Source organism: Ziziphus jujuba, chromosome 5, assembly GCF_031755915.1.
Source record: "Ziziphus jujuba cultivar Dongzao chromosome 5, ASM3175591v1".
Lineage (NCBI taxonomy): Eukaryota > Viridiplantae > Streptophyta > Magnoliopsida > Rosales > Rhamnaceae > Ziziphus > Ziziphus jujuba.
The window spans coordinates 14319094-14337405 of NC_083383.1; the positions used below are offsets into that span (position 1 = coordinate 14319094).

General features: G+C 35.4%; 1 protein-coding gene across 1 annotated transcript; it reads left to right on the top strand.

The window, feature by feature from the left end:
• The first annotated feature begins 11824 nt into the window (after positions 1 to 11824).
• LOC125423097 (probable receptor-like protein kinase At1g11050) lies at positions 11825 to 14246 on the top strand. The gene has a single exon (XM_048476466.2). The coding sequence runs from the start codon at positions 12086 to 12088 to the stop codon at positions 13985 to 13987; it is 1902 nt and encodes a 633-aa protein (XP_048332423.2). The 5' UTR covers positions 11825 to 12085; the 3' UTR covers positions 13988 to 14246.
• Positions 14247 to 18312: the final 4066 nt, after the last annotated feature.

Sequence of the window (18312 nt, forward strand, 5' to 3'; positions counted from 1 at the left end):
TTTTTTATTTTATATTTTCAAACATATGTATATATATATATATATATATATGGTATATTAAGTTGAAGCAATTTGTACCCAGCATGCACACATTCTCAGTCCTTACTCATGGTTTGTGTGAGACGGGTGATACTAATCAGGCTTGTGTGCTAATGCAGGAGATGATAGAGGGGGGAATTCGGCCTTCTGGTCTAGCCTTAGGGAGCTGAGACAATTGTTGATAAAGGAACGAAGAGAAAGATGTGCTCAAATTTCTGCGGCAGAAAATGAATCTTCTGGTCAAAGAGCCTTTATGTGATTGAGGAAACACGGCCAACAAGTTGAAAATCTGTGATGTTTTGGTATATGTTTGTTGTTCCAATGATTAAGAGTTTTGGCGTTGAAATGGCTCTAGTAATGCTTGGTGAATAGAACAAAGATAAAACTCTTTCACGTCTGTTCTTTCCCCTCTCTGTATCAAACTTGATCTTTTAGGTGCATTTTCCCCTTTTTAAGTAATAGGAAATAATACAGTTTGCTGGCAAATTTGGGTTAATGCTATCTGCAAGACTAAGAATTTATAGAAGGAAACGGAAAATCAAATTTTGGCATAATTACGATAAAAACAGTGACATCTAAAGAAGAAGTTCTGATCATGGAAGTAACAAGGGGAAAGTGGCCTTTTAAGTCAGACTAATTTGAAAATATGAAGGATAAAAATTGTTATGAGATGATCGTATTGGTGTATTTCATCACTCCCTAACTAACTATATAAAAAAAAAAATAATATCTAAACTTTTTAAAATAATTAGAGCATCTCCAACAGCTTTATATATTAATTCTATATATTTAAAAATATTTTATTATATTAAATAAATAAATAAGATTTTTAAAAAATCCTTTCAAATGATTCTGTGTATTAGTTCTGTTAAGTTGATATGGTAACAAAAGAAATAAAAACTGTGAAGGATACTACCTATTTCTGAAAGTTCTGTTAAACAGATTAAGTCTGAGTCAGTATTTTATTTATTTTTATTGATTTTTGTTAAAAACAAAATCCTGTGTGGACTTTTGGCATTTTTAATTAGATATAATTTTAAAATAAAAAAATTATACATTAGCATTTTAGAACATTTTAAACAGAACACATTTGAAAGAAATTATCTAAAATATTATCTATTAAATAGAGAGAATGTTATATATGCATGAATACTTTGTAAAATCAATACCACATAAACTTTAGTAAAAAAAATAATTGGACATGCTCTTAGTAGTTTATAATACAATCTATTTAGATAATCCAAATCTAAATATATAAGTATCCTATTTAAAATATTTTATTTGCTTAAATAATATATATATATATATACATATATTTTCAACTGAAACCTTAACTAAAAGCTATATAAAAGCTTTTAAGCCATTACACAAGATAAGAAAGGAATAATTTTTGCAAGCTTATTACCATCATCTTTCTTTTTCTTCTCCTTAAGTCTAATGATCCTCTTCTGACTTGAGTATCGGAGAATCTTTAGCATGATAAGGAGGATGCGTGATTTTTAACCATTTTTTTATGGTTAATTTTTGAGGATTTTCAATTGTAAATTTTTGCATCAACAATTTGACGATACAGATAGGGGATTCAAGCACTCCTACCTCTCTTTCCTCTCAGTTATTGGTGTATCCAATTCCACTGTCGAAAATCTAATCGCACAATCAAAGCTAAGAAAACCTACTTTCTCCTATTCTATTTGATACTCTAGAACGATTTAATTTATTTTGCATTACGCTGAATTTATCTTTCAGAAGTTTATTCCACTTGCTCCATTAATTTACTTGTTTTTTAAATGCTCTGCCTTTTTGTACAATGAGAATGAAAAAGAATGAAGTGCCTCATTCATGAGCGAAGCCAAAGCCAAGGAAAATCGGCTCTTATCAACCACGTCAAGAATGACGTCAAGGAGAAGAAAACTGAGAAACGTCTCTTGTAGTAACAGCTTCAATATCTTCTCTCTTCCAATGAAGATGCATCGGCAATCTCTTTGATGGTACGAAGCAGAACTTAAGGGAAATTTTATCAATATTACTTGCGAAAAATTGAAAAGCTTGGAAAATTCATCATTCATGCATCAAAGATAAGTTTAACCTTTTATTCTTCTAATTGTTTATAAATTCATGATTGCATATAACCAATTGGCCAATTTGATACATACTTTACCAATTTCTATTTTCATGTCCATAATCATAGTTTGGAGCAGCGATAAATTTGTTCCTCTTGAAATAGCTATTGTGGATATGTATTTATATATATGTAATGTATGCAAATAGTTGTTCTAATTGATTCTACCATGAAGGCCGGTGCTAGTAATTTAGTTTTCAGGTTAACACCTCTACAGCTAGTAAAGTGTCCACTAAAAATATTACAAATAAGACAAACATGCACATGTAATGCGAATAATCGGAATAAAAGTGCCCCCCCCCCCCCCCCCCCCCCCCCCCAAAAAAAAAAAAATTCACTATTGAGGGAGCAATTTTTACTTATAAAAAGCATGAGAATTCAATTAGACTAGCTCACTTTAGAGTTTTTATGTGGGAGAATATCAAATTATAATCCCAGAGGTCTTCAAAGCGCGCAAGCTCAGTACAGGCAATTGAAGAAAAGATTTTCAACTTTTAGATAACAACAGGCAGATTATAAAATAAAATACGTAGGCAAAACTCAATGGTTACTCTACTTTAACGGATCACAAATCAAGGGCTTGGGATATTTGTCCAGCACCATGGAAAGATAAGTTTAATTTTAATTTTTATAATGTTTACATATTGATAAATGCATATATTTTTATAATATATTTGTGCATATACATTTGCATAAAATTTATATACAGGTTGTAGCTTAAAACTTCGACTTTTAAATGTCAATTAAAAATTGGAGTATATTCACATTCCATTTCAAGCCATTTTCCAAGTAGGTATGAGGATTCTCAGCTAATTGAGAGATTACCATGGCGCAACTGCACGTGGACCATTGATATAGCGCGACTTTTGAAGATAAAATTAGTATGGTTAAATGATGTGGACTTTCTTAAACCGCACTCTCCTATGAAATTATTTGTATTATATATTTAATATTTGTGATATAAGAGCATGTCTCTCACTGACAATTAAAGTCATTGACTTCCACACTTTGCAAGATATGGACTCGAGCAGCTACACAAAAAGTTATTCGAAAGTCCAAAGTCTTATATCTAACTAATCAAACAGTGGCTACGTCTTGCATGATTGGACCAAATTATTGCCTCTCCTAGCAATTCTCACAAAGATATTGTTGGAAAAATATCATGGATGAATATATGTAAATACATGTGGACAATTTAATACAAAATAAATAAAAATAAATACAAAATCAATAAAGCATTTTAGAACCTATAGGTCTTTGAATTGATCTACTTTCTATAAAGGTTGACCGAGGCCTGTGTGATACCACAGTGTCCTTAAAACGTTTTACGCCCACTGGTGCAGGAGTTTTGTAGCGAACGTCTCCCAGGATACAACAGCTGCAAAAACTTTCAGATACAGCACCTCTGAAGCTTTTCTCTTCGAACTCTCTGTGTATCTTCACTTTACCACTCTTTCTTTTCTTTTTTTTTTCCTTTCTGTATTTCTCTCCAAAAATAAAATTGAAAAAGAACGTTACCGTATGTGCAACCTTCAAACTCTCATAAGGAGTTTTTTTCTCCCGTAAAACTCTCTCCCACTATATCAAAAATATTATTTTATTTAAATAAATAAATAAAAATATTATATCAAAACTCAACAACCAAAAACCCATATCATTCACACTAGTGGGCCTAGGCCCAACTCTAACAATCCCCCACATGAATGATTTGACTTAAAAATACAAACATGACTCTAGTGGTAAAGCTCTACAGTCGGAACCTGCATAGGATAGGTAGATGTTACTCTTTGAACCTTCCCTTGAGAGACTACATTTTCTTTACTGACTTATGGTAGAAGCGATATCTTTGAACCATTTCGTCTTTTGTGTAAATGACAACATAGCCCACACATGATTCCTTTCTGATACACTTCAGTTCTCACTGTTGTGTTCATTTTTGGCCCTGAACACCTCCCTGGTTCTGCGAGAGTTTCTAAAGAATTGTGCCCTAAACAATTCTCCTTTGAAGCGGCCACTCTTCTCTCTCACATAGGTGATTACTATTTCTTTTATAATCAGCATACCTATGCATAGGTTACTAAACACACGCTTATAGGAATCATTAAAAGCATACTTTTATGCTTAACCTCTTTTTATCACTGTTTCATCATAGGAATGGGCAGAGGATTAACCCCCCACAGTGATCCATACTAGTCTTTACAATTGAGTTGTCCCATTGAACCTAGATCTTGGGATCTCCAGTCAACTAGGTTGGGTTTCCATCGTATTGACTTTATTCACGGGCTTCAATCCCATTCCCCTCGATGACTTCTCAACTAGTTCTCTATTTAATCCTTTGGTTAGCGGATCCGCAATGTTATCTTTTGACTTTACATAGTCTATTGAGATAACTCCAGTTGAGATTAATTGTCTAATGGAATTGTGTCTACGACGAATGTGTCTAGACTTTCCATTATACATAATATTCTGTGCCCTGCCAATCGCAGATTGACTATCACAATGTAAACTTATTGCTGGCACAGGTTTAGACCACCTCGGAATGTCCTGTAAAAATTGGCGTAGCCATTCTGCCTCTTCACCACATTTATCCAGAGCAATAAACTCGGATTCCATAGTGGATCTAGCTATCACAGTTTGTTTCGAGGACTTCCATGTCACAGTTGCACCTGCTAATGTGAATACATAGCCACTAGTGGATTTTGAATCCTTTATATCTGATATCCAATTTGCATCACTGTATCCTTCTAATATAGCAGGATATCTTGTATAGTGCAGTCCGTATTCACGAGTATATCGTAGATATCTTAGTACTCTAACGATCCCTTTCCAATGATCTTCATTTGGATTACTCGTGTATCTACTTAGTCTACTTATTGAGTAGGCTAAGTCTGGTCTGGTACAACTCATCAAGTACATCAGACTTCCAATCACCCTAGCATATTCTACTTGAGATACACCTTCTCCTTTATTTTTGGATAAGCGTAAACTCATATCTATGGGTGTTCTGGCTATACTAGTATCATCATTATTAAACTTAGCCAGTATTTTATCTACATAATGAGTTTGACTAAGAATGATTCCATTCGAAGTTCTCGTGATTTTCATACCTAAAATCACATCTGCAAGCCCCATATCTTTCATGTCAAATTTAGAATTTAACATGGCTTTTGTAGTTCGGACCATATTGTCGTCACTACCTACTATGAGTATGTCATCTACATACAAACATAGAATAACATATCCATTCTCTGTATCTTTTACATAGATACACTTGTCACATTCATTTATTTTGAACCCATCTTTTAGCATGGCATTATCAAATTTTTGATGCCATTGCTTTGGAGCTTGTTTAAGTCCATATAAGGACTTTACCAATCTACAAACTTTCCTTTCTTGTCCTGGAGCAGTAAAACCCTCAGGTTGCTCCATGTAGATCTCTTCTTCTAGATCTCCATTCAGAAAGGCTGTTTTCACATCCATTTGATGTACTACAAGATCCCGCAATGCTGCGATTGCCAGTACCATCCTTATGGAATTTATCCTCATTACTGGAGAATAAGTGTCAAAATAATCAAGGCCTTCCTTTTGCTTGTATCCCTTAATTACAAGCCTTGCCTTGTATTTATCTATTGTTCCATCTGCTTTCATCTTTCTTTTAAAAATCCATTTGTAACCCAAAGGTTTACAACCTGGAGGAAGATCTACCAACTCCCAAGTGTGATTCTGCAGGATGAAATCAATTTCACTTTTAACCGCTTCTTTCCATAAATTCCTTTCAGGAGAATTTATGGCCTCTTGGAAGCTTTGAGGTTCACTTTCTAGCATATAAGTAAGAAAATCTGGACCGTAGGAATTTTCAGTTCTTACTCTCTTGCTACGTCTAAGCTCAACTTCAATTTCTTGTTCTTGATCACTATCATGATTATCATCATAAATAGTATCATAAGTTCGTTTAGACGTACTCAGTCCTTCTTCCACTTTATATGGAAAAATGTGTTCGAAAAATGATGCATTTCTCGATTCCATTATTGTGTTCTTGTGTATATCAGAAATTTCTTACCTATACACAAGAAACCGATATGCATTACTATTCTGTGCATATCCTATGAAGATGCAATCAACAGTTTTGGGACCTATCTTCACCTTCTTAGGTGTAGGTACTACTACTTTAGCTAGACACCCCCACACTCGTAAATATTTGTAGGAGGGTTGTCTTCCCTTCCATACCTCATAAGGTGTTTTTACCTTATCTTTCCGGGGCACCTTATTTAAAAGGTCATTTGCTGACAAAATGGCTTCTCCCCACAAGTTCTGAGGTACTCCAGAACTTATCAACATTGCATTCATCATTTCTTTCAAGGTTCTATTTTTCCGTTCAGCCACACCATTTGATTGTGGCAAATATGGTGGAGTAACTTCATGTATTATGCCATGTTGAGCACAATACTCTCCGAAAGGAGTTACATACTCTCCACCACGATCACTTCTGATCACTTTAACTTTCCTGTTGAGTTGATTCTCAACTTCCGTTTTATAGAGAATAAATTTCTCTATAGCCTCATCCTTGCTTTTAAGCAAGTATACATAGCAGTATTTCATGCTATCATCAATAAAGGTGATAAAATACTTATTACCACCTCTAGTCGGTGCGAATTTTAAATCACATATATCACTATGTATTAAATCCAAAGGTTCGTTATTTCTATCAATTGTTTGATATGATGACCTCGTTAATTTTGCTTCCACACAAGTTTCACACTTATGATTGGAATCAATTTCAAATGTGGGAATATGATTTAAGTTAATTAATCTCCGCAGAGAATTAAAATTAACATGTCCTAGTCTACCATGCCATAAAATGGAAGACTCAAGCAAGTAAACAGAAGAACTACTAGCTTTATTCATATCTTTAGGCTTTACAGTCATTACATTCAGCTTAAATAAATCATTGACTACATAGCCCTTTCCCACAAACATCCCAAATTTAGACAAAATAACCTTGTCTGACTCGAACACTAAGCGAATACCATGTTTGCTCAGCAGCGATCCAGATACCAGATTCTTGCGAATGTCTGGAACATACAATACATTATTCAGAGTCAGCTCTTTCCCTGAGGTCATCTTCAGGATTACTTTGCCCTAACCTTGGATTTCTGAGGTAGCGGAGTTACCCATAAATAGCTTCTCCCCATTCTTCTTTGGTTCGAAGGAAGTGAACATACTCCTATCCGAACACACGTGGCGGGTCGCACCAGTATCTATCCACCACTCTCTAGGATTAGATCCCACCAAGTTCACCTCAGATATCACAGCACTTAGGTCAATATCGTCAACCTCTTTAGTGATGTCCTCCATCACTTGTGCCTGGTTCCTCTTTCTTTTTGGCAGCCTACATTCAGTAGCTCTGTGACCCATCTTGTCACAGTTGAAGCACCTGCCTTGAAATTTGACCTTCTTGGAGATTCCTCCTTTTGGCCCTAGCTTAGAAGCTTTTCCAATTTGCTTCTTATTCTTGGAGCCCTGACCATGCTCCACAACATTAGCCTTCAACACGGCCTTCGAAGTTCTCTTATCAGACTTCCTGTTGTCATCTTCTATGCGAAGCTTGCTAATAAGAGCCTCCATATCCATCTCCTTTCTTTGTGCTTCAGATAATTCCTGAAGTCACTCCAACTCGGAGGTAGTTTCTCAATCATGCAGGCCACTTGCAATGCTTCATTCATTATCAACCCTTCAGCAAGCATTTCCTGAATTAGCACATGCAACTCATGTACTTGATTCATTATTGGCTTTGCATCCACCATCATGTAATCCAAGAATCGGCCTGTAATAAACTTTCCTGAACCCGCATTCTCGGTCTTGTACTTTCGGTCCAGTGTTTCCCACAGCTCCTTTGCTGATTTCGTACCACAGTATACACCATACAGGGCATCAGACAGGCCATTCAGGACATAATTCCGACATAAGTAATCGGAATTATTCCACGCATCCACCGCCATGAGAGTCTCCTTATCACTCTCTTCATTACTGGGTGGGGCATCTTTAGTCAAGTACCGCGCAAGTCCCAGGGTGGTCAAATAAAATAGCATCTTCTGCTGCCATCTTTTAAAGTTTGCTCCATTAAACTTCTCAGGTTTCTCCGCATGACTAGCAGAAGGAGGCATCTGAATTCCAGAAGTCTGAGTGGGCACAGTCCTGTTGTCTCCACTTGCTATTTCTGTATCATCACAAAAACAGAAATCAATTAGTTGTTATTTTCTATATTAACAAACTAATTATATGCAATTTCCATAAGGAAAACACACAAAAAATGATTTTTAGGGTTTCTGAATACACCACAAAAAATTACTGTATACACCCCAGAATACTATTCACAGTCACTATTCACCTGCACTTTTCATGCCACGTGTCACCATGCTGACGTGGCTGACCACAGGCTGACGTGGCACCCATGCCACGTCATCATGCTGCTGACGTGGCACCGCCACATAATCAAAGTGATGACGTGGCACCACGCCACGTCATCGCTCGGCATACGTGGCTCCATGCCACGTCATCATCCTGGTGACGTGTCACAGCCACATCATACCCATGCTGACGTGGCACCAAGCCACGTCATCACACTGATGATGTGGACCTGTCACGTGGCGATCCTGTTGGCACTATTTATGACACGTGGCACTACTAGAGACAGACACGTGTCACCTGTAGCAGGTCGACACGTGGACTGTCCAGAGCATGAAATATGGCCTTCCGAGAATGAGACACGTGTCATCTGTATCAGGTCGACACGTGTTCCGTCCATTGGGCGACACGTGGCTCATTGTTTTTGCGACACGTGTAAGCCCATTTGCCATTGGACCGGGTCTCTTGGGCCTTGATCTCAATCGGGCCTGGGTCCTGGGTTGAACAGTAGCCTGTTCTAACCTGCTCTGGGCTTTAAAACTGGGCCTGACCCAATAACATTGAAAAACTGGCCCAGCCTTTTAGATACAGCCCAAACTCTATTTCTTTTCTTCTTCAACCTTCAACCGGGTCATTTTGACCCGGTTTCTCTGGTAAACGGGTCATACAACCCAGCAACAATTTTCCTTCTCTTTTCCACACTCCCAGTGGCCAAAAAATTACCAAAAATACACCAAAATGTTTAAAAATTTATGGGTAATTCAATTTTGGAAAGATTTTTGATCAAAAACAAAAAATTAATAATTACCCATAAATTTTTATACCCACGGGTTTAATAAATTTTTTTTTCTTGTTTCAACGATGAAACACACATAGAAATATTTAACAATAAACAATAACATAATAAACAACTTAAATTTCCACATTATATTTACATATATAAAAATTATAAAACGTCTTAAGATTGTTGGGAAAATATCATGGGTGAATATATGTAAATACATGTGGACAATTTAATACAAAATAAATAAAAATAAATACAAAATCAATAAAGCATTTTAGAACCTGTAGGTTTTTTGAAATTGATCTACTTTCTACAAAGGTTGACCGAGGCCTGTGTGATACCACAGTGTCCTTAAGACGTTTTACGACCACCGGTGCAGGAGTTTTGTAGCGAACGTCTCACAGGATACAACGGCTGCAAAAACTTTCAGATACAGCACCTCTGAAGCTTTTCTCTTCGAACTCTCTGTGTATCTTCACTTTACCACTGTTTTTTTTTTCCTTTTTGTATTTCTCTCCAAAAATAAAATTGAAAAAGAACGTTACTGTTTTTGCAACCTTCAAACTCTCATTAGGAGTTATTCTCCCGTAAAATTCTCTCCCACTATATCAAAAAGATTATTTTATTTAAATAAATAAATAAAAATATTATATCAAAACTCAACAACCAAAACACAAATCATTCACACCAGTGGGCCTAGGCCCAACTCTAACAACGTCTTAAGATTGTTGGGAAAATATCATGGATGAATATATGTAAATACATGTGGACAATTTAATACAAAATAAATAAAAATAAATACAAAATCAATAAAGCATTTTAGAACATGTAGGTCTTTGAAATTGATCTACTTTCTATAAAGGTTGACCGAGGCCTGTGTGATACCACAGTGTCCTTAAGACGTTTTACGCCCACCGGTGCAGGAGTTTTGTAGCGAACGTCTCCCAGGATACAACGGCTGCAAAAACTTTCAGATACAGCACCTCTGAAGCTTTCTCTTCGAACTCTCTGTGTATCTTCACTTTACCACTCTTTCTTTTCTTTTCTTTTTTTCCTTTCTGTATTTCTCTCCAAAAATAAAATTGAAAAAGAACGTTACCGTACGTGCAACCTTCAAACTCTCATAAGGAGTTTTTTTCTCCCGTAAAACTCTCTCCCACTATATCAAAAATATTATTTTATTTAAATAAATAAATAAAAATATTATATCAAAACTCAACAACCAAAAACCCATATCATTCACACTAGTGGGCCTAGGCCCAACTCTAACAGATATAGCAGCATTAATTTAGTTCTGAAGATTATTTAGGTGTCATTGCAGCCTATCATCTCATTTTGGTATGTCTTTTTCAATTAAATAATAATGTTGTATATATTTGTATATATGGAAACTTTCTATAGCAGCGGGTAGAGATTTATTTATACTTTAACTATAATAACGCCTCATAAAAAGCTATTATAAAGCTCATTCAAAGCTTTTCAAAGCACTTTTCTAAAGCTACCAAGACTCATATTGCGCATTTATCAACGGATTTATTGGTTAATTATAATTGAATTGTCAGCACAAACTCATCTCGTATGGCAAGGAAAAACGGAAGTGGTTTGCGGTACAGTATTGTCATATTGGATTATGACTAGACAGTCTTAGATTGATGATCTTGTTCTCAGTGAGATCAATGCTAATAGGGCACCATTCGAATTAGACGACCTGTCACACCAACTACTTTCAATTTATGAGCATTCATTAGATCTTAGTTCATTTGTCATTCATATGAGCGTTCATTAGGTGTTAGTTCATTTGTCATTCCTACTCATTAGGTGTTGATCTCATTGTTTATTCATATGCATTCATATCATTTGCATTTTGTATATGCATATTCGATATTATACCTGCATGCAAAAATGATTTGATACTGTACTGTCTTTTCTTTCTTCAATTAATGAAGGCTCCAAGTCATATGTATTATTGTAAGATTATAAGCTGGTCTCGAATTTTCATAACTATTAATTTCATCTAAAAGTATTACGAAGAGTTTTTATAAAGTGATATTTGTTTTGTAAGCATTTTGTAGGAAAGAGAAAATAATGTATGTTTTGGTTTATTTAAAAGTTTATAAACAATGGATATTTTAGGTATTAAAAATATTATATAAAATTATTTTATATACTTTTATATCTAAATGATACATAAAAATCGAAACTGTATAGAAATTTTTTTAACATTGTAAAATAACTTCTCTTTCTATATATGTATATTTTTTTAAAGACCATGTGCCACCTATGTGTTCGATCAAGCCAATTTAGGGAAATCTGAGTCTGATGTATACTCTATGGGCTGAATAGTGCATCAGCCGAACCATTTCACTTGGGCCGAACCCTTGGAATGAATGTAAGTTATGAAGGCATAAAATCGACCTATATATTTATTCATATTTTATCAAGGTGGATTTCTATAAGTATAGATTATAATGTATCTTGTATCTTCAACTTTTTAAGTTGAAAATAAATAGGTTTAGATATTTAAAATTTTTGAATTACAGTTTGATGTGATATATATACACTGTACTTGGAAACTTGCTTTGACCCAATAGAAGTTGTATGTACTTTTCAACCTAACTCTCAGATAATACACATTGTTAATAAATAAATAAAAACTTTCAGATATACGTGGATTTTGACTTCCGCCAGCCATTGTTGATGACCCTAGCAGCTCTTGCTTCTCTGTAGACGACTTCAACATGTCCCCACACCATTTTGCTTTTGACACCATGAGGATGTTCCTCTCCTTATCTTTCTCTCTCTTCTTGATCATTCTAGTTTTCTCCATTGATTCAGCTTCTTCTTCCTCATGTCCCTTCGACCTTGGCTACGTCGACACCTTCCCATGGGACACTTCCCTATGCCGCCGACCCGTTCACAAAGATTGCTGCCAGACACTTATCAACCTCTTTGGCCTAGGAATGGCTCAGCACCTCAACGAAACCTCCATGTTTCAACTTCCTGATGCAGACACTTCCTCTTCTTGCCTATCAGATTTTCAGACCAAAGTTACTGCCCTGTCGGTTCAGCTATCGTTGGTAACTCAGTGCTTTCAAAACACGACCCAGTTGTTCGTTGTCAATCCTTCTAGCTGTGCTGGGATTATCACAATCGAAGATTGGAAACAGAAGGTCGGATTGACATCCCCGTTAGACATATCTTGTAAGGGGGACTTGATGAGGTTAACCAGGTGCAGCTCATGTGTGGATGCAGGGATGAAGGTGACTTCCCAGTTGAATGGTTTGGACCCAAATGGAACAAAATGCTTTTACTTCACTGTTCTTTATGCTGCAGGAATTGTTAACGATTTGGGTCCACAGGATCCGAGAGCAGCTGCTTGTATAATGGATTTGCCATTGTCTAGATCATCAAAAGGCAAGCCATCAAATACAACATTGAAATTGGTTTTTGGATTGCTGGGGGCTCTCATCGGTGTCTTGCTTTTTCTTGGAGTATTCATTCTCTACAGAAGATGGGACAAGAAAAGGAGGCAAAAGGCTTTTCATGAAGAATATGTTAGCAATTTCAGGGCAAGTGTGTTGCCAAATTCAGAAGCAGAATGGTTTCGTTTATCAGAGCTTGAACGAGCCACAAATGGGTTCTCTCAGCGCAATCTGATTGGCCAAGGAGCACATGGGGTTGTCTATAAAGGAACACTCTCTGATGGAACTTTGGTCGCTGTTAAACAAATTCTTGATTTGGATTCCAAAGGCGATGAAGAATTTTCCAACGAGGTTGAGATCATGAGCAAAATAAGGCACAGGAATCTTCTTTCCCTTCGAGGTTGCTGCGTAACAAGCAACGATTTCACAGGTAAAAGGAGGTACCTAGTCTACGACTTCATGTCAAACGGTAGTCTCAGCGACCATTTACCAAACACATTAGGCTCAACCAAACAAGGAAGCAAAAAGCCATTAACTTGGCCACAAAGGAAAAACATAATCCTCGACGTGGCCAAAGGGCTCGCCTACTTACACTACGGAATCAAACCCGCCATTTATCACCGAGATATCAAAGCAACGAACATATTTCTAGACTCGGAAATGAAAGCGAAAGTGGCGGATTTCGGGCTAGCGAAACAGAGCACGGAAGGGCAATCCCATCTCACCACGAGGGTCGCCGGCACACACGGCTACTTGGCACCGGAGTACGCTCTGTACGGTCATCTAACGGAAAAGAGCGACGTGTACAGTTTCGGGATTCTGATTCTCGAAATCATGAGCGGAAGGAAAGTGCTGGAGGCGTCGTTGAACCAATCGGTGGTTCGGATCACAGACTGGGCTTGGATGCTGATGAAATCTGGGAAAGTGGGAGAGATAGTGGAGGAATGGTTGAGGGAAAGTGGGGGGCCAAAAGGGGTTATGGAGAGGTTCGTGTTTGTGGGTATTCTCTGTGCACATGTAATGGTGGCTTTGAGACCCACCATGGATGAAGCGTTGAAGATGTTGGAAGGGGATATTGATATTCCAAGAATCGCAGATCGGCCATTGCCGCTTGGTCACGAATCGTTAAGATCTTCGTTTGGGTTTGGCAGTGCTAGCATATCGTCGACAGGTAAAAGATCAAGATCTTTGTTGAATTCAAGCGTGAGATATAGTTAGGCAACATTTTAGTTACGATAGTTCGAAGAAATACTGTATGGTACAGAAGAATATACATCAGCCATGCACGAACAACTTCTTCCTCACATCAGTTATTAACTATTCAACTATCATACATTTTGCATTTCACCTCTAAAACTGTGAAAAATGTAACATTATATTTGAACTATTATTTTATTTTATTTTTTTTTGTAAATTTTATGATTTAATCATATATAATATAACTAATGAAACTCTATTAAAAAAATATTTTATTTCATTTTAGATTTGTGTGTATGTTTAAATTTCACTAAATTTAGCAGACAAAATTGATGAATTTAACTAAAATATATAATAATAATAATAAAAAGAAAAAAAAAAAAAAGAGCAATGTGTTTCTTTTTAAATTTTGGAGGGTAAAATGCAAAATGTAAAAATATGAGATAGTTAAGGGGTAAGCATATTTTACCTTTTTTTATTTTATATTTTCAAATATGTGTATATATATATATATATATATATGGTACATGAAGCGATTTGTACCAGCATGCAAACATTTTCAGTCCTTACTCATGGTTTGTGTGAGAAGGGTGATGCTAATCAGGCTTGTGTGCTAATGGAGGAGATGATAGAGAAAGGACCACGGCCTTCGGGTCTAACATTAGGGAGATTAAGACAATTGTTGATAAAGGAAGGAAAAGAAGATGTGCACAAATTTGTTCGGCAGAAAATGAATCTTCTGGACAAAGAGCCCTTATGTGATTGAGGACACACGGCAAACAAGTTGAAAATCTGTGATGTTTTGGTATATGTTGTTGTTCCAATGATTAAGAGTTTTGGCGTTGAAGTGGCTCTAGCAATGCTTGGTGAATAAAGCAAAGATCAACTCTTTCACGTCTGTTCTTTCCCCTCCTTACATTTAGATCTCGTTGGTGATACGTGTTAGGCACGTTACAACTTGAGATTTTTCTCATTTTCATACTTGATCTTTAAGTGCATTTTACCCTTTTTAAGTAATAGGAAGTTATACAATTTGCAGGCAAATCAGAGATAATGCTATCCGCAAGACTAAGACTTTATAACGGAAATGGAAAATTATGTTTTTGGCATAATTACGATAAAAACAGTTACATCTAAAAAAGTTCTAATGATGGTAGTAATAAGGGGAAAGTGGCATTTTAAGTCATGGTATATTTTATTACTCCCTATATATCTGTACAAAACATAAAAGTACATTTAAATTGTTTAAAACAATTATAATTTTATGATATAATCTATTTGAATTATATAGGTCGAAATTGTAATTAAATTATTATTTTTAAATATTATATTGTTATTTATTTTTTTTTTCTATTAGAACTTTAATTAAAAGCCCATATATAAAGACTTTAACCTATCATACAAGGTACGAAGAAATAATTTTTGTAAGCCTATTACTATCTCGCTTTTTCTTTTTCTTTGTTTTTCACAAAAAAAATTCAATGGTCTTTTCTAACTTGAGTAATTGAGAGTCGATGGTTTTTTTGAATTGAGTGTTTTAGAGTTGGATGGTCTGTTTTGAGTGTTTGATGGTCGGAGAATGGATCTTTGCCGGCATCACACGAGCGCCCCAAAAGCCTTTTAATGTAACAAAGCCAAAGCCAAGGATAATTGGCTCTTAACAACGACATCAAGAACGATGTCAAGGAGAAGAAAACTAAGAAAATTGAGAAACGTCTCTTATAGTAACTCTTAATAGTAACATCTTCAATATCTTCTTTCTTTCAATGAAGATGCATTGGCAATCTCTTTAATGGTACAAGGCAAAACCCAAGAGAAATTATTGCTTGCGGAAAATTGAAAAGCTTGGAACATTCATCATTCATGCATCAAAGATAAGTTTAACCTTTTAATTCTTTTAAATGCTTATAAATTCATGATTGCATATGTAAAAGATGTGCTATATGAGGAAAAGTTCTATTGTGTTTTATTAGAATGAAAAGTGATGAATATATAGTACATGACAGAGGATCTCACGTGAGTCTCATACATATGTGATAAGCTCAACTTTATCATTATTGTTATCACATCTAGAATACAAAGGCTGAAGCATACATATATATATATATATATGAAAATTCTATGGTAAGGACGGTCCGCATGAATATCGCAATATTAGTGACGGTTTTTCATAATACATACATGCGCATGAGAATCGCAATATTAGTGACGGTTTTTCATAATACATATATGCGCATGTATGTACGTAATTTTTCTAATTAATTCTATCAAGGAGGCCTGTGCTAATAATTTAGTTTTCAGGTTAATTAATACCTCTGCTGTTAGTAAAGGGTCTACAAAAAGGATTACAAAGAAGACAAATATTCACATATGTGATGCTAAGAATTGGAATAAAAAAAATAATAATAATAACGACGCCTCCTGTGATTCAATTAAAGGGAGTAGTGGCTGATTCATGTCACGCCCAAATAAAAAAAATAAAAAAATAAAAAATTTGTTTCACTATTGAGGGAGCAATTTTTACTCATCAGAAGCCTGAGAATTCGAACCCACCTGGAAGGATATGAAATTATAATCCCAGAAATCCTCAAAGTGTGCAAGCTCAATATAGGTAATCGAAGAAAAGATTTTCAACTTTCAGATAACAACGTGCAGATTGTAAAATAAATATGAAAGCAAAACTCAATAGCTACTCTTTTATTCATGGATCATAAATCAAGGGCTTCTGATATTTGTCTAGCACCATGGAAAGATAAGTACAATTTTAATTTTTATAATATATATATATATATATTCATAAATGCATATATTTTTATAATATACTTCTGTACATACATTTGCATTCGGGTTGTAGCTTACAATTTGGACTTTTAAATGTCAATTATTTCCTTTCAAGCCATTTTTAAGTATGTATGAGAACTCTCAGCTAATAGAGAAATTACCATGGCGCATCTGCACGTGGACCATGGATATAGCTCGGCTTTTGAAGATAATATGGTTAAATGACTATTTGGACTTCCTTAAACTGCACTCCCCTGTGGAATCTTTTGTATTATGTATTTAATATTTGTGATATAAGAGCAGGTCTCTCACTAACGATTAAAGTCATTGACTTCCACACTTTACAAGATATGTTTCGATCAGCTACACAAAAAGTTGTTCCAAAGACAAAAGTCTTATATCCAACTAATCAAACAGTGGCTAAGTCTCGCGTGATTGGACTAAATTATCGCCTCTCCTATCAATTCGCACAAAAGTATAGCAACGCTAATTTAGTTCTGAAGATTATTAGGGTCGTTGCAGCATATCATGTCATTCTAGTATATTTTTTCGATTAAATAATATTACTGTATATATTTGTATGAGTGGAAAATTTCTGTAGTGGTAAGTGGAGATTTATTTACACTTTTATTATAACGCCTCATAATAAGCTTTTATAAAGGTCATTCAAAGCTTTCCAAAGCACTGTTTTTAAAGCTACAAAAACTCATATTGCGCCCTTATCAGCAGATTTATTAGCCAATTAAATAATTGAATTATCAGTACAAACTCATCATATAAGAAGGAAAAAAAGCACAAGATCATTATAAAACAAGCGGAAAATGGAAGTAGTTTTATGACTAGACAATTTCAGATTAATGGTCTCGTTCTTAGTGAGATCAATGCTAATTGGGCACCATTCAAATTAGAAGACCCATCACACCAACTTTTTTTAATATATGAGCATTCATTAAGTGTTAGTTCATCCGTCATTCGTATGAGCATTTATAAGGTGTTAGTTCATTTGTTATTCATATTCATTAGGTGTTGGTCTCATTATTCATTTATAAGCAGTTATATCACATACATTTTTTGTATGCATATCCGATATTAAACCTCCATGCAAAAATCATTCGGTATTGCACTGCCTTGTCCTCTTTCAATTAATGAAGGTTACAAGCCATATGTATGACGGTAAGATTACAAGCTGATCTCGAACCAGAATAACTACAAACCAGTCTCAGACACCAGTTTCAAATTGGAATAACTACAAGACTATGGGTGATCTTAGTTGTCTTTTTTCACACACAGTAAAGACAACATGCTCGTCTCAAACTAGTAAAGACTATGAACCACATACATTATGGGGATTTCACTTGTCTCGGGGCCGGTTTTTGACTTTAAGTGAGGCGCTAACTTGGTAATTCATGTGGTGAAACAATTGCGAAGTCTATAATCTCAAACTATATGCTAGTCCTTAACATGTAACTGATAATCCATGAGCAATTTTTAATATCAACATATTCGAACACTGTTTAATTAATCAGCACTATGTTTGATATCGGCCAAGTTAGTATTTGTACAAT